The sequence below is a fragment of the Coffea eugenioides genome, chromosome 10, assembly GCF_003713205.1.
Source record: "Coffea eugenioides isolate CCC68of chromosome 10, Ceug_1.0, whole genome shotgun sequence".
In the NCBI taxonomy this organism is placed as follows: domain Eukaryota; kingdom Viridiplantae; phylum Streptophyta; class Magnoliopsida; order Gentianales; family Rubiaceae; genus Coffea; species Coffea eugenioides.
This window is the reverse complement of record NC_040044.1, coordinates 2,463,348-2,487,788: the sequence shown is the minus strand read 5'-3', so window position 1 is coordinate 2,487,788 and position 24,441 is coordinate 2,463,348. Positions and strand designations below refer to the sequence as shown.

General features: G+C 36.7%; 3 protein-coding genes across 3 annotated transcripts; all 3 read right to left on the bottom strand.

Annotated features, from left to right (window-relative positions):
- Nucleotides 1-565: 565 nt before the first annotated feature.
- On the bottom strand, nucleotides 566-3,353 carry LOC113749210 (cytochrome P450 734A1-like). The gene is made up of 4 exons (XM_027292888.1): nucleotides 3,060-3,353; nucleotides 1,781-2,025; nucleotides 1,196-1,532; nucleotides 566-985 (listed from the first exon to the last, which is right to left on the bottom strand). Exons 1-4 carry the CDS (start codon nucleotides 3,351-3,353, stop codon nucleotides 566-568), a joined length of 1,296 nt encoding a protein of 431 aa, XP_027148689.1.
- Nucleotides 3,354-8,524: 5,171 nt separating this feature from the next.
- LOC113749802 (cytochrome P450 734A1-like) lies at nucleotides 8,525-11,547 on the bottom strand. Its single transcript, XM_027293661.1, has 4 exons — nucleotides 10,955-11,547; nucleotides 10,331-10,575; nucleotides 9,524-9,887; nucleotides 8,525-9,124 (listed from the first exon to the last, which is right to left on the bottom strand). The coding sequence occupies exons 1-4, from the start codon at nucleotides 11,444-11,446 to the stop codon at nucleotides 8,705-8,707; spliced, it is 1,521 nt and encodes a 506-aa protein (XP_027149462.1). The 5' UTR covers nucleotides 11,447-11,547; the 3' UTR covers nucleotides 8,525-8,704.
- A 3,946-nt stretch (nucleotides 11,548-15,493) lies between these two features.
- On the bottom strand, nucleotides 15,494-18,777 carry LOC113748588 (zinc finger protein GAI-ASSOCIATED FACTOR 1-like). Its single transcript, XM_027292058.1, has 4 exons — nucleotides 18,155-18,777; nucleotides 17,616-18,012; nucleotides 17,290-17,507; nucleotides 15,494-16,626 (listed from the first exon to the last, which is right to left on the bottom strand). Exons 1-4 carry the CDS (start codon nucleotides 18,285-18,287, stop codon nucleotides 15,734-15,736), a joined length of 1,641 nt encoding a protein of 546 aa, XP_027147859.1. The 5' UTR covers nucleotides 18,288-18,777; the 3' UTR covers nucleotides 15,494-15,733.
- Nucleotides 18,778-24,441: the final 5,664 nt, after the last annotated feature.

Sequence of the window (24,441 nt, the reverse complement as noted above, 5' to 3'; positions counted from 1 at the left end):
GGGAGCAGTCAAAAGAAGATTTACGACTCTTTCCAGAGAAAAGATTTTTTTCCCTTTCGTTGTCAAAGGTGTTTAACTAGACTAATACTGTAGCATCACAGCTTCCCTGGTTGTGACTATTATTAAAAATTCGAATGGTCGTTCTTGCCGTTCTGGATTTCCTCTTTCCGTTCTTTCATATTTTAATTTTGCTGAGCTTCTTTTGATGAAATGGTCGCGTCAGAAACAAGAAGAGTTGCAGACAAAATATATATTAGCTTAATTAATGTTGACTTCGTACATGGTGGAAGCCCGATTTTTACAATTTTAATCAGATGCTTTAACTTTGAATCTCAATTTTACATGCAAATGGAAACCTGCTTTTGCAATCAATTTTCAATGTTTAATATAAGTTGAAAAGAATAGTTTGGAAAAAAAAAAAAATTTATTGTCATTCACGGGGGACGAAATGACATTATTCATGGTTTTGAGGCGTACATATAGCGTAGCACCATCATTACACAGAGAACTACTAATGCAAATGAATAACTTTATTGTCACCAGATTCTTCTTTCGCAACGATTGATCAGCCTGAGAGCCTGCTGAAAAGGATCTGGGCACCAAACTGAGGCTGGACGGTGAGAAATGTGACAGGAGCATGAACATAGGATGGTGACAATGCGAAAGAGAATTGTTTGAGAATCATAGCTAGGATAATTTTTCCCTCCATCAACGCAAAATTTTGACCGATGCAAATCCTGCTTCCTATGCCGAATGGGAAAAATGAGGCGAGATGCTTTCGAGGCTGAGCAAATCTTTGCGGATTGAACTCATTTGCATCCGCTCCCCATATCTCGGTGCTGTGATGAGTCGCAGTCACAGGCACATAGATCTGTGTACCAGCCGGAACATCAAGGTTTCCCACTTTGATATTCTGAGTGGCTTCCATGAACAAATCTGGAACCGGATTGTAGAGCCGGAGTGCTTCGTTAAGTATCATACCCACCTGGTTAATCAAGAGCAGCGCATGAATCATGAAATGGCGAAGGATTAAGATTTGAAAGAATTAGAAAAGTTTTCGTGAGAAACACATCTTTAAGATTTGATATTTTTAAGAGTGTTTCATGGCCCAATCACTGAGGGCTGTAAATCAAGAGTTTCCCATCAAGAATTATTAAAATTGCTTGCATCTGAAATGCAGAAGGATTGGACTTACAATCTTCAGGTCACTTAGGCTGTCTGCATTCGGAACCTTATCGTTGCTGTAAACTTGAAGAACTTCTTCCCTTGCCTTGATCTGCCATTCTTGGTGCAACGCCAGAAGCACAAGCGTCCAAGTCAAAAATATGGCAACAGCTTCTTTTCCAGCAAAATAGAACGTCTGGCATTCATCAATGACTTCTTCCACCGGCAACCCACCCCATAACAAGAGGCTAAGCAGACATTTTGAGTTCCCTCCCGTTTTCTTTTCTCTATAAATCAAATTCTTTATCAAACGTCGAGTTTCCGTCTCTACGTTCCATCTCATCCTGTTGTCGCGTGTAGGCAGAAACCTGTATTTCACACTGAATTTGGCTGAGGTAGTCCATAGTCAACAAACACAAAAGAAAATTATCTTTTGACTTGAACTACCTATGCATTAATTGTTGCATAATTAGTTCATACAATCAATAGAATAATTGACTGCAAAATTTAACTGGCTGATTTGTTGCTTACAAGACAGGTCAATAATTATATGAAAGTAATCATTCATACTGGGGGCACACATTAAAAAAAGAATATACCGATCGATAATAATCACCTGAAACCGGGAATGTATATGGTCCTCAGCGCCTCTAAGGTCAACATGGCTTGTTGGTCTTGTAGTTCAAATATGTGCTTTCCCTCTTCAAAGTCACTACCAAAAGCTGTTTTTGATAAAATTTCTGCAGACAGTATATGAAACTGTTTGAGCACATCCACTTCTATTTCATTTCTTTCTCCTATCCCATTTTCCCACTTGTTTAGCACCTCTTGAGTGCTTTCCACAACTTCAGGAACCCACGCCTGCATTACCCGGAAAAATTAAAAGAAAAATATTGCACAGGCGGCCAGCATTTCCACTTAAAAGAAGATAGAATACCTTTCCCAAAAAAAAAAAAGGTTTGGCTCTAGGGTGCCCAAGGGCCACAGGCATTAGTATTTTTTTTTTTTTTTGTCGGTTAAAGTATGATTAGAGAAACCATGGTTGAAAGAAACATTACAAATGAAGACACGAAACAACATAAAGCTGTTTTATCCGTCCAAACTAAACTAATCCCATCGAATCCCGTGAACTATATATATAATCCCTAAATTAGCTACAAGCGTCCTCTTCAATGTTTCAACTGTGATCAATGATACTTGCAGACAACCCTCTAATAGTCTAATATCATAAATTTGAGCAGGACCCCATCCATGAATTTAAAATTCCAAAACTGTGGCTGAAAAGAGAAAATACATTGATAAAGGAAATTTCTGTTGTGTGCGGCAAATAAATTTTCTGCAATGCCAAAAACCAATGAGATGTGAGGAATGCTGATGCAAACAAGGGACTAGGCATCTCTTCATTGCATTGAATAGAATTTCTCTCCATTACACTCCAATAAAATTAATTTAAAATTATTTTTGAAAATCAACATCGTTAATAATATATTTCATCACTTGTATTAGTTATACATTAAATTTCGTATGAAATTGACCGAATTTTCCTTCTAATTAAATATTACATACTTTGTTACAATTTTGACTCGTTTTTCACTGTTCAAATGTTATGTACAAATTGAATGCCAAATATTCGTAAAAGAATATCGCTTTTTAGTATGTTGATCTAAGATTTAATCAAAATAATGACACAATCGGATGAATTTGTGAAGTTATAAAATTACATATATAAATAAATGGAGAGAACAATGGAGAGAAATCTAATAGAAATGATCCTAACCCTGCGACCAGTGCCAAGGGATATTCAAAAATATTGAGTTCAACACTATTGTATGTCTCTATTAAAATATAAACGACAAAAAAAAAAAGAAAATATGTACTAATATTATGAACATCACCTTAACTCTATCCATGACGAAGGCTGGATTGGCGAGCTTTCGGTGGATACTCCATTTTTCACCGTGCAAATCAATGAGTCCCTTCCCAAAGAGCTGCTCAGCCAGTGGTGTAAGCTTGACCTTTACGATGTGCCCGGATTTATTCAGCAAAACTTCCTTTATCATTTCTGGATCGGCTAGAGCCAGCCGCGGGGTCGAGCCATGCCAGAAAAGCATGGTCTTCCCATACATGAAAGTCCACTTGTGGTAACATGGATCCACACGATGGACTATGTCATGGCTGAAAAATGCCATCGGTTTGTTCAATGTTGCATCGTATTCCTGTTTGAACGCGGCAGAATTTCCTACAATCGGACGGTAGCCAGGGCCCCTGATGCCTTGTTTATATAGGTGTCTCTGGATTTTGTAGGGGACCCAAAGTATGGAGTATATGAACTTGATCAAGAGGATTAGTAGTAGTAAAAGGACCATCAAAATTGGAAGAAAGAAGGGATGCATTGTGTTGGTCAGACTTGAGAGCAAAAGAAGTACAGTATCCCCTAGCTCTAAAATCTGGCTACTAGTAGTCTCCTGGGAGTTCTGCACCTTGAACCAGTATGTGAACTGTGAAGACGAAGACGAGATGGTCCTTCCTCCTTAAATATTGCAATACTGTAGCAATTTTTGGTCAAAAGTTGAAAGAATTTTTTTTTGTTTGGCTATTGAATTTTGCTTCTAAATAATAGAATAGCAAAAGAAGATTTAATCAGTATACTTGTCTTTCCAGACTAAAAAAATGATAAAGTACCTTTTACTTAATTTAGTTCTTTGCTACATAAACCCTCTATAATTTAAAAACTTATATATAACCCCCTCATAATTTGAAATAAAGTATCACCGTTAGTTTTTCTGTAAAAGCTAATAGTTAATAGTAAAAAATCAAAATCAAACTAATAAATTGTAAATTCATCCTTTCACTACTTTTTTTTTCTTCTCTCTCTCTCTCTCTCTCTCTCGGGAAGAGAAGAGATGATTTTGAAAACCTATACTTTAATTTGGCCTATCAAATCTTAATTTTGAGGAAATATAAAAGAGATAGAAGGGAAATAAAAAATAAATAAATAAGAAACAAAAGAGATGGAAGGGAAATATAAAACAAATAAATAAGAAACAAAAAATACCAAACATTTTTTTTTACTACAAATATCCTTATAGGTTTTTAAACCAAATCTTTAATGGTATTTTCAATTTCTTATTTATCTATTTTTTATTTAAATTTCTTCTTTTCTATGTTTGGAGGGAAAAAAGAAATAATGAAAGGATAAATTTATCAGTTTATTAGTTATCTTCGACTTTTTACTAATGATCATTAATTTAATGGAAAAACTAACTGTGATAATTAATCCAAACTATGAGGGAGTTATATGTAGATTTTTAAACTATAGGGTTTTATGTGGTAAAGCACCAAACTATGGGGAATAAAAGGTAATTTATCCCAAAAAAGTGGTTCTGGCAGTCGCGTATGGCTGTGTATGCTATATTTTAGTTCCTAATAGATCAGAATCAGGAATCAAATAGCAGGAAATTATAAGCAACTAATTACCAACCGACCAATCTTGCCAGCAAATGATACCCGTAACAGAGGCCTATTCATCACCTTACCTAATGTGTATGACAAGTAGAACTGGAGTACTTCCTCTCCAATTTTTCTGCAATTTTATTTGCATGGATTCCCACCTATTTTAGCATTTCTTCGTTCCCCTGCATATTGCTTGATCTTTACATCTCAATTTTAGAGGAAAATGGTAAACTGGATTAGAAAATCAATTGTCAATGTTTAATATAAGTTGAAAACAAAAATCAAAATCAAAGAGATCGATGCATCAAACTAGCTTTTAAGAAGAATTTACTACACCCGATATATATTACAACTTGCCCAGCAAATGTGCACTGTCACGGGGGCCAAGTAGAATTGTGTACCAGCTGGAACGTCTAACTTTCCCAACTTGATCATTCTCAGTAGCATGCCTCATCAGGAATGGAACAGGAGGGTAGAGTCGAAGTGCTTCGTTCACTATCATGGTCAACTGACAATAAAAAAGACGCCATAATTAACTTCTGCATAAACTAGCTTACTTAGGCGTTAAGTTTTGCTTTTTTTATGAGTAAATCTTATATACATTGACGGTGTATACAGTATTACGGTTAGATATACGACACATATACAAAATTTGAGTTTTAAATTCAAATTCGGATTATGTGTCATGCATCTAATAGTGAAAGTATATACACTGGTGGGGGAGTTTATATATTAAACTCTGGAGGATGCTGCGTCAAATTTTGGCAAAAAGTTGGGGCATAACATCAAAATTATTTATTTTTGTATATCAGTGTAAATAAAGATTCATATGTGAAACGAGGCAAGTTGGGGAAATGGACTTGCAATCTTCCAAACTCGGAAGATCACCGTTCTTGCAAACTCGGAAAACCTCTTCTCGTGCCCTGTCTTGCCAATCTTGATGCAACGCCAGTAGCAGTATCGCGCAAGCCAATAAAATAGCAATTGTTTCCTTTCCTGCAATGTAGAATGTCTGGCATTCATCCATGATTTTTTTTCCACCGGCAATCCCTCTGTAGCAAACAGGCTTATCAGACTCTTCGAATTTTGATTTATTTTGCTCTCTTCATGGATGATCATTCTAATTGCGTTTCGAATTTTCTTCAATATTGCCCAGCTCATTCTGTTGTCATATGCAGGCAAAAACTTGCACATAGCACACATTATTGTCTGAGGTAAACCCTACCAATTGTCTGGGGTATTTTTATCTAGCACCAATTCAATTTTATATGCTAAAAATTTATTTTTTTATGAACTTTATTTTTTTTTCAACTTCTTCTCAACCCAAGGCCCCAGCCTTTAAATTGTACTAAATCATTATAAAAATTAACTCAAAATAAATAAAGAAATCATACTATTAGATTGTATGGTATACCGATGAAATTAAATTCACCACTGAATACATTATAAGAGTTATCAATCATAATTAAATTACTTTAAGAGTTTAAATCACTAAATGATTTGACAAGATATAAGCATATTAGAATCATGGATATCGTACTCTAAAGGAAAGGGACGGTAACATTTTCTGTATTCATAATCATGAAGAACCTTGAAAATGAAGTCAGCTTACATTCGTGCGGAGAATATCCAGAAAACATGATCCGCTGTTCCTCCTTTAGCAGCTAGCGTCGACAGGAAACAATTAAGACAGCTTACCAATATATATGATTAATCTTTCCTACAACTGACTGACAGTGTATACACTATCAGCATTGGATGAATGATAACTGTGTAAAATTTAAATTTAAAATTTAACTTTTACACACATGTCATGAATCAAACGATGATAATGTATATACTTTTAGTGTAGGAAAGATTACACTAAATCTTTTTATGTCGTGGTAATAAATTATTTCACCCGACAAATACTAAATTATAGTGGTTGAGCAGCAAATCAACGATTGATTAGTTAGCATCATGTATACTAATTTTAAATTGCGCCACCCAAAACAAAAATGTATTCAACTGTTAGCCGCCGCAAGTGGTTGAGAAAGAGTGGTTGGACATACTTGATTAATAATTGATCGTACACAAAACTTTTAAACAGATACGTACATTTAACAATGGCATAATTTTATAAACTAAGTATCTAAACAATTTATTTCTTTGCATCACAACCCAATTTGCCAAAATCCATGATTAAAATTGTGTCAAGGCCACTGTTTTGTTTTTGGTTGTATTGCTTTAACCCATTAATACGATGAATGAAGCCTTAAATTTGATCTCAAGTCGGTTCTATGATTAGTTCAAATATTCAAAAGAAATCAACTACTGTTTTACCTACTCACATTTTTAATTTGCTTAATGAAACTTATAAAATATCAAAACGCTTTGAAAAGTTAAATTGGCATGTGCACCCGTCCATGTTCCAAGGAAATGGACGAGAAGTTTTAGGTATTTAATAATTCTTAGGTCAAGTTCGAGAATAATGGACCAACGAGAACAAATAGCAGAAAAAAAGGAATCTATCCCAAATAAAAAAGCTCAATCACTAAAAGTCTACGTTAAAAGAGTATTAAAATGTGGCTTGTATGCTGGCCAAGATCTGCCAATAACTTTAGATGATGATGGGTGGTGGGATAAACCACCAAGTTTTGCAAAGGGAAATTTCTGATGAAAGCAATCCCAAAAAAAAAAAAAAAATTGTAATGACACTCCACTTTTTGTTAATGGCACTTGCATTATGATTCTTATCATATAATATGATTTTCATTTATTAGACTATGTGATAAAATAACTAGTGGGAGTGCCATTAATAAAAAGTGGGATATTGTTAACATTTTCCTTTGAAAAATAAAAGAAAGGACAAGAATACGTCCATCTTACAATATTTTTGCTTTTGATTTAGCTATAGCCTCCTCCATGTAATGTGGATTTTCTGTGGGATTGCAAAAGCTCTCTTCTTCCGCACTTGAGATGAGATCATTCTCGAAATGAGTTCTAGAATGCATATAAAAAAACCTTGACATGCACGCCTGGTTTGATAACTCTCACATAATCATCTAATAGTTGATCATACAATTTCTTGCAATGCTCAAAAAGAGAATTTCTTTTCTATGTTCTGAAAAGGTTGGTCTTACTTTATAACAATCGTAATAACCATTTAACGGATATTGACGTAGATTGCTTTATTTTATTTATTTTTATGCACAAATTCACTCCTCTTTTCCATCTCATTTTATTATTAATATACATTCTAAGTAAGTCAAGTGAAGTGATACAAACAACCGAGCTTGAAGCAATAAATATGTTGACAGCAACTTATTTTTGAAGATCTTTTAAAGGGCATTTTAATATGAATGAAATGAATTAAAGAAGGAACATGTTGTGAACTCACATATGTAGCAACTGCTAGAGTGCTATCTTTTTTTCTTTGGGAAAAAAAAAAACGAAAACGATAAAGTGATCAGCTTTTTCAGACTGGAGGCAGGAACTTGGAGGAATTGAAGAGGGGTGATTGAACCTCCATGTAGCTGTAGGAACTAGGAAGTAAACCTTTTGGAAGATCACATTTGGGTTCTATGGTTCTTTACCAAAATTTTATGATAAAGCTGGGAAAGTAAGTGCAAATGCGCCTATCAAAGAAGGATAACCATCAAAGATACTACAGAACTGAATCAGAATGGCACCAATTCGATGAAAGGATATAAATGTGCAAGGAAATGGATTCAACAAAGATATATAAAAACGTTTCAGCAATTCATTTCTTCAGAATGCAGATCCCATACCTCAGTTAATCACTCATCTTTTTTGTTTCTAAACATTGATCTTGAATGAAATGCTGTAAAGGGCGAAAATTGCGTAAAATGTAAACAGACAAAACAAATTAACTTTTCTCTTTGGTTTAGCCTAACTAAATTCTCCTAATCTCGATCACAAAACGTATATGGTGCTGCAGTTACAGGCACTTTTACAGTTCTATTTACAATTACATAAGAAAACCGCACGTACTCCGCTAACATATAGGAATAAATACGCTTAAACCTGTTTGGGGAAAGGAAATAAAACAAAAGAAAAAGAAAGGAACACTCGAAACGTGTAAACCTCAGCGTTGAATCCTGCTAAAGATAATCTGTGCACCGTACTGAGGTTGTAGGGTCATAGTTTGCATGGGAGCATGAACATAAGATGGAGAAAGCACGAAAGAATATTGTCTGATGATAACAGCCAGGACAATTTTTGCCTCAACCAGAGCCAGATTCTGACCAACACAAATTCTTGGACCCAATCCAAATGGAAAGAATGAAGCTATATGCTTTCTAGTGTTAGCGAATCTCAGAGGGTTAAATTTGTTTGCGTCTTCTCCCCATATTTGAGGGTCATGGTGTACAGAAGTCATGGCCAAATAGAATTGGGTATTAGCTGGAATGTCGAGGCTCCCGAGCTTGACATCCTTAGATGTTTGCCTCATCAACATCACAGCTGGGGGGTAAAGTCGCAGAGTTTCGTTTATAATCATGTTCACCTGTCAATGAACAGAATGTACATCAGAACCAAACTCTAAACACCAGGCTTAGAGTGATTTTGAAGTTCAAAATAGTAAAAACCACGTTTAACCAAAAGCTTATCCTGCTTAGCTTCTGCAAATCAAAGTGCTCCAAAATTTTGGAAAACACATTTTACAAATATTGTGCCGAGTCAGCCAATAACAAAGTTACATTATGATCCATTGTTGTCAGAGCAATATAAATGGACTATGGTCACTAGAATAAAAAAAGCATTACCAAGTCGTCCACCATTTTTTACTAGCTAGTTAAAACAATTTTCAGTTCCATCTTAAGCAACAGAACTGGTGAAGCAAGATATGGATTTCATTTCAAGCCTAATAACTGAAGGTGATAGGATGACATAAAACTGAACTTACGATTTTGAGGTCAGCTAAATTCTCTGCAGAGGGAAGTTTATTGTCTCCACATGTGCTTAAGACCTCTTCCCTTGCCTCGTTTTGCCAATCTTGATGCAATGCTAAAAGGATGAATATCCAGGTCAAGAGATTAGCAGTTGTTTCCTTTCCAGCAAAATAGAATGTCTTGCATTCATCTGTGATTTCCTCCACATTCAATCTCTCCTGTTCATCATTCTGGTTCTTGTATGGAGACATTAGTAATGCAAGCAAAGCTTTTGGGTTTTCCTGAATATTGGTACTATTGCCAATCAATTTCCTAATTGAGTCTCGAGTTTCCTTCTCCAACCTTCTCCTCATTCTGTTCTTCTTCGTTGGCAAAAACCTGCATCCAGTTACATGGTCAGACAATGAGAAAAAGGTAGCACTTAGTCTTACTGCCAAATTACCAAAAACTAGTGATTCCTTGGAAAGAATAGAATCACTAATCAAGCCACCTCCATGCCGAATTTCTTGTTATAAATGTGAACAACATTATCCAAGGACACGCAAAAACTTTTAATACGTTATCTTGTTTTGATGGCCTGGAACATGACCAAATCAATTCTGGCAACTTTGGCATACCATTTGCCATAACTTTTCTGGAAAATCAAGTTCTTGACAGTAGCACACAACAGATGGGTGTTGAATATCAGCTCTTGTTGTCAGGATTTTCCAAATGTTTGAAATTACTGGTCCAATATCAAAAGTTTTTGTCGAACTACCCTCCGATGATAAGAAAGGAACAAGATTCTAGCATTTTATCGGCATGAGGGGAGTGAGTAATACCTGAATCCAGGTATGTATACACTTCTTATGGCCTGCAAAACAAGGCTCGCTTGCTGGTCTTGTAACTGGAAAATACGCTTCCCTTCCTCAAAGCTGCTTCCAAAAGCTGTTCTTGATAAGATATCAGCTGAGAGGTTATGCAGTTCTTTAAACACGTCCACTTCAAATTCATCTCTTTCTCCTCTTTCTTTCTCCCACCTGTCCAGCATCATTTTAGTGCTATCCACCATTTCTGGAACCCAATCCTATTAAAAATAAACACATTTAAGTGCCGTAGTCAGGCAACCCAATACCCAAATCCCGAAACCAATCAAAGAGCAGGATATGTCACATTTCAGAAGTTCCCAGAATGAATCAGCTGAGTGCTGCATTAGAATCATCACATTGTTCACTGGCTTGGTACTCTTCTTCCAAAGAAAACAAAATGGAATTTCACCAGAGTAATATTTCATTCCATGCCCAAATTTCTAGTTTTAAGGAGATATTTAGATAACTAGTTTCCACATGTCCTACTTGGACAAATCGTGCTTCCGATTTTTGTCCATTTTTAAGGTGTCAGATCAACAAATAGATAAATAAAGAAGTCCTAAGCAGTATTTAAGTAGCTGTCAGGAGAGAGTTTACCTTTATTCTCTCCATATTGAAGGCCTGGCTGGTGATTCTCCTGTGCACAGCCCACTTCTCACCACTCAGCCTAACTAGTCCCTCTCCAAATAGCAACTTAGATAAAGGGTTGAACTTGACTTTCTCATAGGACCCGGTATTGTTGAGCAAAATCTCTTTGATCATGTCTGGGTCGGCTACCGCCAATCTGGGCTTCGGCCCGAACCAGTATAGAAAAGTCTTGCCATACAGCGTTGACCAGTTATAGTAGTGTGGCATCACCCGGTGAACTATTTCATGAGAGACGAAAGATATGGGCTCTGCTTCAGCTTCAGCGATCATCCGCCGCCTGATCTCGGCCGTGTTTCCAAAGATTGGATGGTAGTCCGGACCCTCAATCCCCTGTTTCCGGAAGTGACGTTGAATTTTTAATGGGACCCAGATGATCGAATACACAAATTTCAAGATGAAGCTAATGAGTAAAACCAAGATCAGGAGTAATAGAAGATGCATATTGGCAGTGAGAAATGAGAGAACTTATGGTTCTGAGCTCTTTTTTTTTTTTTTGTGCTGTGTTATTTTAGAGAGTGAGCGAGAATTTAGACAGGTAGATAGAGATGGTTTGGAGTCTTTGGACTTGGGAAAAAGAAGATGAAATGGTGGGGTCTGTAGCTTAATCAAACTTCAGCAAGGCGTTGAATCATTGGACTAAATAAAAATATAGTAGTGCAAATTGAATTATCTTGATGACTCCGTTGGAAGAAAAAGAGAGAGACTTGGACACAATTTCTGCAAATTGTAACGTAGGCGGGAGTTCCAGGACAAAAGGTTTGGGCATATTAATGAATTTGAAGCTTTAAGCTACAAGTACAGGTGACGGGTGACAAAGGCCAGCTGATTGGCAAAGCAAAACTACAAACTGGATCTGTACTTGAGGCTGGGGAGGCACAAAGAAGAGTACAGACAAAAAAGACACAAGTGATGTTTGCTGACTTTCGAGGCACAGGGGGGAAAGGGAAACGTAAGAGGGGGACTAATCGGAAGAGACTTGCCAAAAGGGGCAAGAGTATCCAAGACTCCCAAAGTCCCAAACTAATCTATACAAGGAGTCAAACGTAGGGGAGAAAGAAAACTGATGCCAGTTCAGGATCCGATCCATTTGGATTTGGCTTCTAAATTCGATTATTGTCGGTCTAGCTCTAGCATGCTGTGTAAGTTGTTTCATTAATTCACTAATACTTGAAATAACTAACTCACTAATGCTTGAGCACTAACAGTCACTGACAGTCAGAATAACCTACTTGCCAGTGGGGGAAAGGGTATCTTAAGTTGATATCAGCATTACATCATTAAGATATGTATTTAATATGAGTTCTTGATTTTAAATTTTTAGAAGTTATTTTTTCAACTTGCACCGAATTTTTACTTTAATAGCTCCAAAATAACTTTAACATAGGAGAGACACCTACAAAACATATACTAGTTATTTAGGGGAGCAATGCGAGAATTTTTCAAACTATGAGGGGCAATACCAAGGGAGAATTGTAGTATTTTTCAGAAAATTCAGAGCAGAGCCGCGTGGGGAGGGGGGATTGGATTGCATTTTTCTGAATTTTTTATAGCAAAATTACTGTACGATTTAATATATACAAGATAAAAAACTGATTCAAAAATGTGTCTACGGAGAAACATAGCAATTTTTCAAATCCAAACACACATGTTTGCCCGTGCTGGGTGATACTTAGCTCTGCCATGGGCAGATATGTACCCATGTCACACCTTATTTAGCTTTAGACTTTACATCATATTATATATAAGAACTACTATAAATGGTGAAATCTTAACAGTTGAAGCTTCAAACCAAAAGTTGTCATGTTACCGCACACTATGAGTATATGTGTTTTGTACAAAAATTGTGATATATTGTTTACACTAGTCATGGATTTGTACATCCCATGTTGGTATAGGAGGAGCTAAATTCACATTTTTCCGTCGTAAATCCACATCTTGCTCTGAAGATCCTTCGGGGAAACGATGATGGCTTATTGGGCTTTTTAATCGGGCTCCTTGTGTTTATTTGTATGTCCGTCTCTCAGTCATGCAGGTTCAGCAATATCAAATTTGGATAATGGTCGTTGTATCAGTGGAAAAAGCCCATCTGCAAAGCTGGGGCTCGAGGAGAAATGCCCTATGGGCGAGCAAAAAAAAAGAGATTATGAACTTTTTTTCCCGTCGATAATTATTCCGAGTATTTTTTGTGGCTATTAATGAGAGAAAACTCTAACAGGGGACGAGGTGATATTGATAGGCAAAGTTCCCCATTCTAGGAGTCGGCAACGGAACATCTAAATTGAAACAAAAAGTAACGAAAGAAAATAGCCAAGATGAAATTAGTCCACGCCATGCCAGAGAGAAGAGAGGGACTTGTCCATCCTTCCTGTCTCTCGGGTCTCTGCAGACTCGACACCCTTGCATTAAATTCGTCTGGTCTTTCTTTCTGATCCAATGACCTGAGCAAACCACGGTCATACATGCAAATGCATGCCTTTTGTAAATTTCGGATTTCGAATTTGACTGCTTAGGAGTTGGACCCACTCCACCACCACCGGAGTGGGCTTCGCTCAATTGCATTGGAGATAATTAATTTCTCTCTCAATTATACTTTAATAAAATTAATTTAAAATTTATTTTTAAAAATCAACATCGTTCATAATATATTTCATTACTTGTATTAATGGTACATAAAATTTCGTATGAAATTGACCGAGTTTTGATGTCTGATTAATCATTGCAAATCTCGTCACAATTCTGATTCATTTTTGCCGTTGAAATATTTCGTGTAAATTGAATGTCAAAATATTTTAAAAATATATCATTTTTTTAGCATATTAATCCAAAGATAAAAAAAAAGTGATGACATAATTGCATAATTTTATAACATTATTTAAATTTTAGATATATAAATAAATAAATATATGAATGGAGAGAAATCCAACCGGAGGATCCTAACCCCACCACCACCACTAACAACATCATCGCCTGCTGCGTCATGTCCGGTTCAACACTAGGAGAGGAAGTATTTGGTATTCTTCAATTTAATAGCACTTCCTCTCCCAACCCCTTCCTGCCGCCACAGTGCACTTGTGTCCCCCAGTCCCCACATTTGAGCTGTCTCCAGTCCACAATTCCAACGCTTTTTCGAACTCAAGAGTCAAGAAGGACCTTTTTTTTTTATGTAAATAAAAATTTGGAGGGATTTTCCTCCCGTAACCATTACGGTACAGGACGCGACTTACATCATGGTCCTTACACATACTTTCCAACATATTCCTTATAGTATCAGAAATGAAACTCAAATTATTGTGTGCCCTTTGAAAGTAGTGACTCTACCTTACCAGTCACCATTACCAAATTGAGCTAAACATATTTTGGTGAATAACAAATTATTTACATCATCATCAATAAATAACAAAGGTAACGAAAGTTTTGTTTGGATTGCTTGTTTTCATCGGAAAATATTATCGTTTTCCGTGATCACATTTCCCTATCACCTTTTTCCCTCACATATATCAAATCGCTACAGTAATTTTTTCATAAAAAATGACGGAAAATACAATCCAAACACAATCGATTTCAGAAATAAGAAGTTTTGAATTTATATCTCTCCTTTGCAGAAAGAAAAAATGTTTAAAAAACAAAAAGAAGAAAAAAAGAAAAGAAAAGGGGGTAACAAAAGTTTGGAGTTTAGCAACTGGCGAGTCCTACAGTAGATAGGAGCATAATTGAAGGTGTAAGTAAGTAAGGAGGGGAGTAGTGCAATGGTTGGTGGGTAACGGTAGTACTGTTGTAACATGATCCCTCATTGTAATTTGCAATGAGTACTTCCGTTGAACTTGCACGAGGATAACTCCGCGGGAGCACGTTATATATAGATTTTGTCAGCGAAAGGGGACCAACTTTTGATCATTAATAGTGGTTTTCTCTTGTGAGGATCTTGATCATCATTCATCCATCAATTATCAATATGCCTTGGCTGAGCTGGAATCCATCCATTTTCACCTTTATCCCGGTTTCTATATCTATCCCAAAGTAGTAACTACTACTAGTAATTTTTAATCAACTTCAAATCCATGCATATGCAGCATCTTTACAGAACCTTCTCTACATATTATTACTACTTTGTTGCAAAAAAAAAACAAAAAAATGGTAGACTCACATATTCCTATTTTAATATCCCCCGAAACCTGTTCTCAGTTTCATATGAAACTAACTATAATTTTTTTTTTTTTTTAAAAAAAGGGGAACATACAATAAATTTACATGAAGTAAAACATAGCATAGGATCCAATTTACCTCCATATGGTAATTTCTTAAGCCACATGCATAACAAACGAGCCCAAGAACGCTCCCGTAATGTAGCTAACGATGATAATATATACACTGATTAATCCATTCTTTTAACACTTCCAATCCACACGCAGAAACTGAAGTTTTTCTAACATTCTCATAATCCCCGCTAGGAGAAGAAAAATTATGCCGCCTCACCATTGGGTGGTAGCCAAAAAAAAAAAAGACTGAAGTATAATTAACTGAACTGCAGAGGGAGTTTCATGATCATGCCTACCCTACATTCATACATATACATTACAAAATATAGATTATATATCTATATATGGAAGCAACTACGGATAAAATATAAACAAAAAAACCTCTCCCCGAGTTAAAAAATAAACAAGAGAGTGATATGATATTGACGGATAGAGAGCTTCTAATTAATTAACTAAACAAGGAACTTCTGGCTTAGAGTAAAGTAGGCTTCCTGTCAGAAGAATCATCCCAACCGCTGCCACCCAAGTTAATCCCACCAAATGTTGAGGTTGCAGCCACAGCCGCAACATCAAGACCCCCTCCTCGCATTGAACTCAGATATGCAGATATCCCATCCGAAGATGGAGCACCGGGAGCCATTCCCAGGCCAAGAAAATCAAGTGTGGTGGGCTTGCCACCAAAGATTGTTGGTGGCCCCATCATTAGGTCGGTTAAACCAGAAGCAGCATGATCGGAAGCTAGTCCTAGTCCAAGCTGCCCAGGTGCAACTGAACCGTTCTCTGGCTTTACATTTCTCATCATCCAATTTGCAGTGGATGCAGATGCACTAGCGGTGGCGGGGGCGGTGGCGGTGCTTGGACTAGCACAGTTATCTTGAAGGTCGGATGAGGATGGCATTGCCAGACCGAGACCGCGAAGAAAAGATGATCCTGATGATGCCGCGCCTATTTGAGCTGCTTTTTGAAGCAATGCAGTTGCAGACAATGCCGGCTGAGGGTTCGTCGAATAGTGCCTAGGATGATGATCCTGGGGCGTGCTTGGGAACAATGTGGATGGATGGTTGGAGAGGTAGAGCGAAGAGGACAACGAGAGCGATATGGGTTCGACAGCAGATCGCTCTGGTCCGCCCATCGCACACAGTAGGCCAGAGAAAGATGAAGGAGACTGCGAAGATCGCGACAGCCCAGCTGAGCCTGAGGCTCCGAGTATACTAGCAAATACACCAGTGGTGCTACTGACGTTAGCATCGGAAGGCGAGGAAGAGTTGCCGGCAGTGGCTGCAGCTGCCGAGGTGGTAGATGTAGCGGATAGCTGAGGCGTTCCTGGTTGTGGTTGTGAACGGCCAATCAGATTTTCCGGCATTTCTACCATCAAAAGAAAGAAAATGAAGGAAAGATTGAGACAGTTGAGAAATACTTCTAGGAATAACAAAAAAGATAGTATGACACCCTTTCCAGCAAAAGAAAAGGCTTTCAAGGCTTTTTTCAGATCCTGCCTGAAAGTTTATTATTAAACTCAGTATCCAACAAATTGCACTTAAGGACCTTTCCTGTAAAAGCAAAGGCAATCATGCAATCCTTTCAGTCATTGAATCATCTCTTCCCCCTTTGATAGCTCTTCGATCCTTGAGCTATCCTATTCACATTTGAAAAAAAAAAACACCCTCTAAAGTTTCCAGATCAACAAACAAGATTTTTCGTAGACGCAGATTTCAGAGGGAGATACGTTGCACAGATTGTAGAGTAGCACCCTCTCTCACACAAACCCACACACACACACAGAAATAGTCACACATGAAAACAAGGACACAAAGGGACAAAAGCAAAAGGTTCACTCACAACTCACAAGTTCTACAACCTTGAGAGTAGGGGAACGTCTACGGTGGGGTGGAAAGTTAGTACTAATACTCTTTTTATTATGTTAACGGTTCATAGTATCCACGTTTTTGTCTCGGCTTACGACGAGAAAAACCAATAATATTAGTAAAAAGAATGTGGACAAAGATGAAGACTATACACGTCACCCACCTGAGCTATGAATAGACAAAACCGGAGACAGCACGCCAGTTGACGGAGTAAGCGGAGGCGGTGGAGGACTCGATGACGACGTCCTCGTCGTCGTCGTCTGAGCCTGGACCTTCAACGTTCCCTCCTCATTAGTTATAGCCAAAGTTTGGGTTTGGGACCGCGCGCTCTCTTGCGCCAAGGCATCACAAAACGCCCGATGCGTGATAAAGCTATCCCGCCTTCATTTCATAAAAGAGAAAACAAACAAGGAAAAAGAAGGGGGAAAATGTTCATTAAGAAACGAATGAGAAAACTCGTTGAGTTTAGCTTCGTTCTAGTGGAATGACCTGGAAAATAGGGTGCCGCAGTCGCAGCGGTATTCTCTGGTGCCGCAAGTTTTCGTGTGCGCTTTCCAATCGGAGATGACGGCATACTTCTTAGAGCACCGTTCACACTTCCATTTCTTCTCGCCGTGTTTTCTGCAGAAGTGTTTTTTGATGCCAGTTAGGTCCCCAAGTGCTCTGGAGGGGTCGTGATGAATGCAGGTTGCTTCAGGGCAGACGTACACGCGCTTTTTAACTTCTTTCCCGTTTCTCTGCCGGAGTTTCCATGGCAAGTTATGGCCTCTTCTGTGTAGTTGCAAATTCTGGTCTCTTTGGAAACCCTTGTTGCAGATCTCACATACAAATCGGTTTGTTGCTAGGAGAGTCTTTGGTGATAAGGCTATCACTTCTGCATCTGGATCTACATACAAACTACCGGATAAATGCCCCAAAAAGAAACAAAAGAAAAGAGAAAAATATAGCACTAGTTTTTTAAGATAAAAAATTAGGAAGGTACAAGTACGATTTGAGGAGCTATATAGTGATGATTCATGAGCAGCTACCTGGCATTCCAGGAAGGTTACGCTTTTTCTTGACGGGTCCAACTTGAGCAGCTATCATTGGATTGCCAGCTGAGGAAACACTAGCTTCTTCAGAAGCCGAAGGGACTGTTGCCATTGCTGATGAATTATTCATATCCACCAACTCTCTACAATCCGTTTTTCCTTTCTTTTCCCAGGAAAAATCAGCGGGATTCACTTTGTAGCAAACTTTCAAGACTTTGAGAACAAAAACCCTTTAAGCTGAGGTGGTGAATTGGTCTAAAAATCTTACAGCAAAAGGAGAATGCTAAGCAGAAGCTGCTGGAAGAAGCTCCTAATAATTTACCAAGAAAGGCGCAAGACTTTTTTGAGAAATGAACCAAGAATCCCAAGAAAACCTTTATTCAGGACATTTTTATGGAATCTAGAGATATGATGAGAAAGCAAAATCAAATTAATCCCTTGAGTCAAGAGTCGCGACCGAAGAAGAGAAGAGCATAAGCAACCATCTTCACACCATGGCGTCGTTGTCACTTTTTTGTTAAAAGAGAGAAAGATTGCAGTAGTATTAGTGGCTGTAAAAGAGAGATAGAGAGAGAGGCATGGAGATTTGAACGAAGTTACAACTAAGTATAAAGGGTGGGATTAAGTCATTAAACAATGGCTGTTTTTTGAAGCGGCGGCAGCCATGAGCTAACTACGGTTACTGTTTTTCAATTTTTTTCCCTTTGTTTTTTCTAAATCTTTTTGCTGCAAATTCCACCGTCCACGTGGCTAAGTTGAGCCACAGACGACACTTGTCGGAGAAACTCGGACTATGCGGTGGACTGTTTTGTCGTTTTCGAACTTCGTCGAAACTTGATCCTATTTATTTCATCTTTCCATAATCTGAATTTCTGATGCTGAAAAGACGATTCTATCCGCTTCTCCATTTTTGTGTTCTTCTAGCCTAATGGATGCTTTTGGGGTTTCGCCTTGTGTCCTGGTTTTGTTTTGTAGGAGAAATGGTTAAGTATTACGTGCTATAGTAGAAAATTCAAACGAAAAAGAAATTGTGTATTAGCATGCAGCCGCAAAGCTCCAAATGATGGACGATCAATCGATTTACACTCCTCTATTCACAATTTATTTGTCAAGTTTCGGAAGTCTAATTTTTTTAAAAAAAACACTTTTGATTGTGATGTTTCTACGCCTCTTTCCAATTTTATCTATATATATATATTCATAATTTGAATTTGAATGGCAACATCCGTATGATTAAAATGAAAGATTATGTTAAAATGAGAGACTAAAAAAGATTTTAATTTTTTTAACATAATAAATATATTTTGGGATATCTCAAAAATGGAAAGGATGACAATATGGGGGAGAGAGTACGTATTATATTATGATGAGAAGAAACTTATAGTAGAATGTCTAAACTTTTTGTAGAAAAGCATACTATAATGACTTGATGTATGTGAGATAAAAAAAGTGGTCGAAAGATATATTTACAAAAAAATATTTAAACATTTTTTGTTAAAAAGTGTTATGTAACTAAAAAAAAAAAAATCATAGGTAGGTTCCTCCATGGAAGAAAATGAAGAAATTATGGTGTGTTTGGATAAAAAATTATTAAATTTATTTGTTCATACCAAAAAAGAAAAACTTATTTGTGATGTAAAAAAAAAAAATCTTTTTAAAAGTAAGATAGTCAATTCAAGTACATGTTGCTGCTCAGCCATTTTTCGCTTTAAATTGCATATTCTTGTTTGCATTTATCATATATTACCATCTCTCAACAAAAGTAATTTTGTAATCAAATATTTACGGGTTATTTTGTTCAATCTCCTTGACATTATTGACATTGCTAAAAGCAAGGAATGTGAATATACAGAAAAAGTAAAAGAAATTCCTTGTAGCATGACAATTTTTTGAAGTTTTTCATCAGTGCGGATTTTTCAAATATAAATTTCTCGAATATGATTTGCATACGGTACTAGATGGAAAAGATCAAAGAAATATGTGTTTATTTTTATAAAATTTTTTAGTAGTGCGGATTGTAACGTGTCTGTGGTCATTATCCTTTTTTTCTTCATATTAATCGTAACGTCTTATTATCATATATGGAGTGTATTTGAATAATAGATTATTTGAGATATTTTTCTTTTGAAAAAAATATTATAACACTTTTTTTTAATATGATGCATGTAAAGTAAAAAAAGTGATTCAAAAATATATTTATTGATAATACAAACAAGCAGAAATTGGCAAATAAACTAAAATCCAAACCAACCAATAGGTACATGTGAAATGCAAGCAGCAAGGCGCTTACGAAGGAAGATGAGTTTTCTGGCGGCTTCTGGCCCTAAATAGTTGGACGGTAAATGACAATGTAGTACCAAAAATGCCACGAGGATAAGGACGATGGACCACAATGACCAATAGCGGGCTGTTTTGTCGGCTATGGAGTGGCTTGGCTGTGATTCTGCTGCCAAAGTAGTCCATTTTCCGAACGTTGGAACCAGCTGTTTGAATGCTGCCAAACTTGTGCTAAGGTCAAACGAGAATACTACTCCAAGTCCTCCTCCTCCAGCCTCTTCCGACTTGCTACTTTCCTTCCACTGTTCCAGTCGTGTACTTTAGCCGTGTTGATTTTTGATTCTCAAAAACATGCGTGAAAGGAGCTTTATTCAAACCTGGGTTAATTCCACTTTGTCCACCCAAACTTTGGACGATTACCCACTTCAATCCTTAAACTTCAAAATGGGACACTTAAGTCCCTAAACTTATAAATACCTCCTACTTAAGTTCCTAAACTTATAAAATGTGACACTTAAATCCCTAAATTTTTATAAAATGGGACATTTCGACCACCAATGACATTCAGGATTTGTTAACAATTTTTCTTAAATGGGAGGTATTTATAAGTTTAGGAACTTAAGTGTCCCATTTTGAAGTTTAGGGACTGAAGTGGGTAATCGTCCAAAGTTTGGGGGGACAAAATGGTGTTAACCCTTCAAACCTTGAACCCCAAGAATTATCATGTGTTTGAATTGGCATTATCGGCAAAAAAAATATTGGGGAGCAACCAACATTTACTACTCTCTTTCTGTTTTTCTATAATCGATGGGTAAATTTTCGTCTCCAGTCCAAATTTGATTGGTTGCCTTTTTTTTTATTTATTTCAGACATAACATATCACTGCAGACTGCAGAGAGCAAACTTTACACAAGGAAGAAATCAAATTCCTACTCCGTAGAATTGTTTAATTTTACAATCAAAAGTTTGATTAATTTATATCCAGTTATGATACCTGTTACAAGTTTAGGGGTTGCTGTGGGATTATGATAAGTAATTATACAAATATAATATGGCTTGAACAAAATAAGAAGGGAGAATGAGATTCGGACCGTTAACAAGTGGATTCAAACTTTTGCATCACTGAGCCGAGTTTGACTAAAATTTATCAAACTTGAACTCGAAAAAGCTCTCTGTGTAAAACTCAACTCAAAATCAAAGTTAAGTTTAAGTTTAGTCGAGTTGGATTTCGAGTTTTATTAAGTTCAAATAAATAAATATATATATAATTATAATATTTTAAAATAGAAAAAATGGATGTTTCGTTCTAACATATAATAAAAATATAAGATACATGCATGTAATTCTCTGCCAATAACAAAAATTATTACAAATACATATAATTGAATCGGCTCAACCAGCTGAAGCATGACTTCCATAGGCTTGCTTTCCTTGTAGCCTTAAATGAGAAGAGTAAAAGTTGACCTCGAGGCCTGTTTGATAACTTTTTATTTAGTGTTGAAAATTAATTCAAAATTTTTTGAATTCAGCATATTTGATAACAAAAATACGTTACCATTTAATGTATTAAGCACTTGATTTTTTTTTTGTCAACTTCAAGAAACCTGACTATTGACTTTACAAACCTAAGTCCACAGTACACCTCAAAAGCCATGGTAACTAGTGAGGGTACTGAGGAGACTTATAAACCCAACACCCAAACCCCCCCCAAGCGATGTGGGATAGAAACCCCACAGGGTGCCCCGCTGCTAAGACCTAACTAGACCCCAAGCCCCCCGTAACGGAGTTTCTGTCTTTTTTGTCAACTTCAAGAAACCTGACTATTGACTTTACAAACCTAAGTCCACAGTACACCTCAAAAGCCATGGTAACTAGTGAGGGTACTGAGGAGACTTATAAACCCAACACCCAAACCCTCCCAAGCGATGTGGGATAGAAACCCCACAGGGTGCCCCGCTGCTAAGACCTAACTAGACCCCAAGCCCCCCGTAACGGAGTTTCTGTCTTTTTTGTCAACTTCAAGAAACCTGACTATTGACTTTACAAACCTAAGTCCACAGTACACCTCAAAAGCCATGGTAACTAGTGAGGGTACTGAGGAGACTTATAAACCCAACATCCAAACCCCCCCAAGCGATGTGGAATAGAAACCCCACAGGGATTAAGCACTTGATTTGTGTACAAAATTTTAAGTAATTTTTTTTTTACTATTCTTTTGAAGTAACTACACATGTGCTATACTTCTCGTATACATAACACACTCTCGTACTGCTCTCGCATGTGGTATCTCTGTTTTCTTCGTACCTCTGTATTGTTTCATTATTTTCTCTCTCACACACATGTGCATTTTTTCTTTTTCTCCAAATACAAAAATAAAGAAAAATTTTTAAAAATAACACATGATATTTGTGTGAGTGAAATTTCAATTTAATGTTATAATCAAATTAGGCATCAAATAGATATAATTTAACCAATTTAACAACTTAATATTTTTAGCATTTAATAGATTCACAATTTATATTCAAATTTCAGTTTTATCAAACATGCCTGTGAAAAAACAACTCTGCATGGTTGAGCTATATTCGATCCTCAAATGGTTTCACGTTGATGGAGTAATTTTCTATTTAGAGCTTTAGCGTTGACGATTGTTGTTAATTCGTCAACTAAAACACTGGTGTGCTTCGAATATCAAAGTTTATCAGGGAACCACATTAAGTAGTCAAGAGCTTTGGTTTAGTAAATAAAACTTTAGCCACTTCCCAATTCTCATAATATAAAACATTTTGTTTTTGCTTAATTTAATAAAGAACGACTTCAATATTTATTTTAGTGTTAGTTCATTTTATTAAGGATTTAAGGGTAAGGTCAAATTCGTTCAAGAAATCAAGAAACTATGGAATGGCTAGGTGGCCATTTTCAGAATATGTTTCTGAAAATATATCAGTTTTTTCTGAAAATATGTTTATCAAAATATCAAGGATTAGCATACCAATTCAGTTTTTTTTTTTTTTTGGTTTTTTTTTTTGTTTTGTTGGGAGGGGGGGGGGGGGCGGCGGCGCATGAATTGATCTTTAGTGGCTGTATATAAAACGCGTGCGTGCTAGGGTGGCGCCGTGGCGCGCGAGGTGAGAGAAGATTTTGCTTCTCACAGAACACGACGCTAACTTGAAAGTGAAAAGGCGAAGACATTTTTCACTTTCCGTGCTAAAGCTATCTGTTTTTCTCTCCCACCATCTGATACAGACAAACCACAAAAAGGAGGATGGCACTTCGCAAACCTCAAAGAAAAGAGTCGATGTTTCATGTTTGTGCTTTGTCTAATCAACGTTGTTGCGGTTAGAGGATTTTTTGCGCTTGGAGCTCGGCTTGAGGTTCATGTGGCCCCTGCGATTCAATACTCCCATGGTTAATAGTGTTTTTTTTTTTTTTTGGCCATGGCTGCTTAAAAGAGTCGATAGTGTTTTTTTTTTTTGCCATGCCCGTGCCATTTTCTTCTTTGAAAAATTACTGACAATAAACTTCGATGTGAAGAAAGTGTGAGGCGGTGAGAACTTTTTCAAAATTAAATCACGATTTAATTATGAATGTCAAGATACCAATAAGTATTTTACGAATAGTGGCGGAGTCAGGATTTAATGGTAAAGGGACGAATTCAGTGATTGTTTGGATATCTCAATTATCCCAAATAATATTTCGCTTGCATCATAGACACATTTTTCAACCCACTTTTTTATATTTTCAACCACCTTTTTATCTCACATATATCACATCACAAAAAGTGCTACAGTAATTATTTCAAATAATACACTATCAAATAATATCACAAAAAGGTAGATCTAAGTTGTTTTACGGTGTCAAGTTGTGGTTCTTTTATACTTAAATGCCAATTAAGAAGTAAAAGTTTAAATTTTTATTGCTACAAACGACTGTTACAAATATATATAAATTGATTGAATAAATAAATGGAGTATTTGTCTAGGCATGAAGGAGAAAAAATACAAAGATTA

Excerpts from the sequence above, each read along its gene's own strand:
- LOC113749210 (XM_027292888.1), bottom strand. The coding sequence starts at position 3,353 with ATGGCATTTTTCAGCCATGACATAGTCCATCGTGTGGATCCATGTTAC. Across the intron at positions 2,026-3,059 it reads TCGTCATGGATAGAGTTAAG|GCGTGGGTTCCTGAAGTTGT; the intron begins GTGATGTTCATA and ends CGGGTAATGCAG. Across the intron at positions 1,533-1,780 it reads ATATACATTCCCGGTTTCAG|GTTTCTGCCTACACGCGACA; the intron begins GTGATTATTATC and ends TGTGAAATACAG.
- LOC113749802 (XM_027293661.1), bottom strand. The coding sequence starts at position 11,446 with ATGCATCTTCTATTACTCCTGATCTTGGTTTTACTCATTAGCTTCATC. Across the intron at positions 10,576-10,954 it reads TCAATATGGAGAGAATAAAG|GATTGGGTTCCAGAAATGGT; the intron begins GTAAACTCTCTC and ends TATTTTTAATAG. Across the intron at positions 9,888-10,330 it reads GTATACATACCTGGATTCAG|GTTTTTGCCAACGAAGAAGA; the intron begins GTATTACTCACT and ends AACTGGATGCAG.
- LOC113748588 (XM_027292058.1), bottom strand. The coding sequence starts at position 18,287 with ATGAATAATTCATCAGCAATGGCAACAGTCCCTTCGGCTTCTGAAGAA. Across the intron at positions 17,508-17,615 it reads TGCGGCACCCTATTTTCCAG|GCGGGATAGCTTTATCACGC; the intron begins GTCATTCCACTA and ends TATGAAATGAAG. Across the intron at positions 16,627-17,289 it reads TTTGTCTATTCATAGCTCAG|AAATGCCGGAAAATCTGATT; the intron begins GTGGGTGACGTG and ends TTTTGATGGTAG.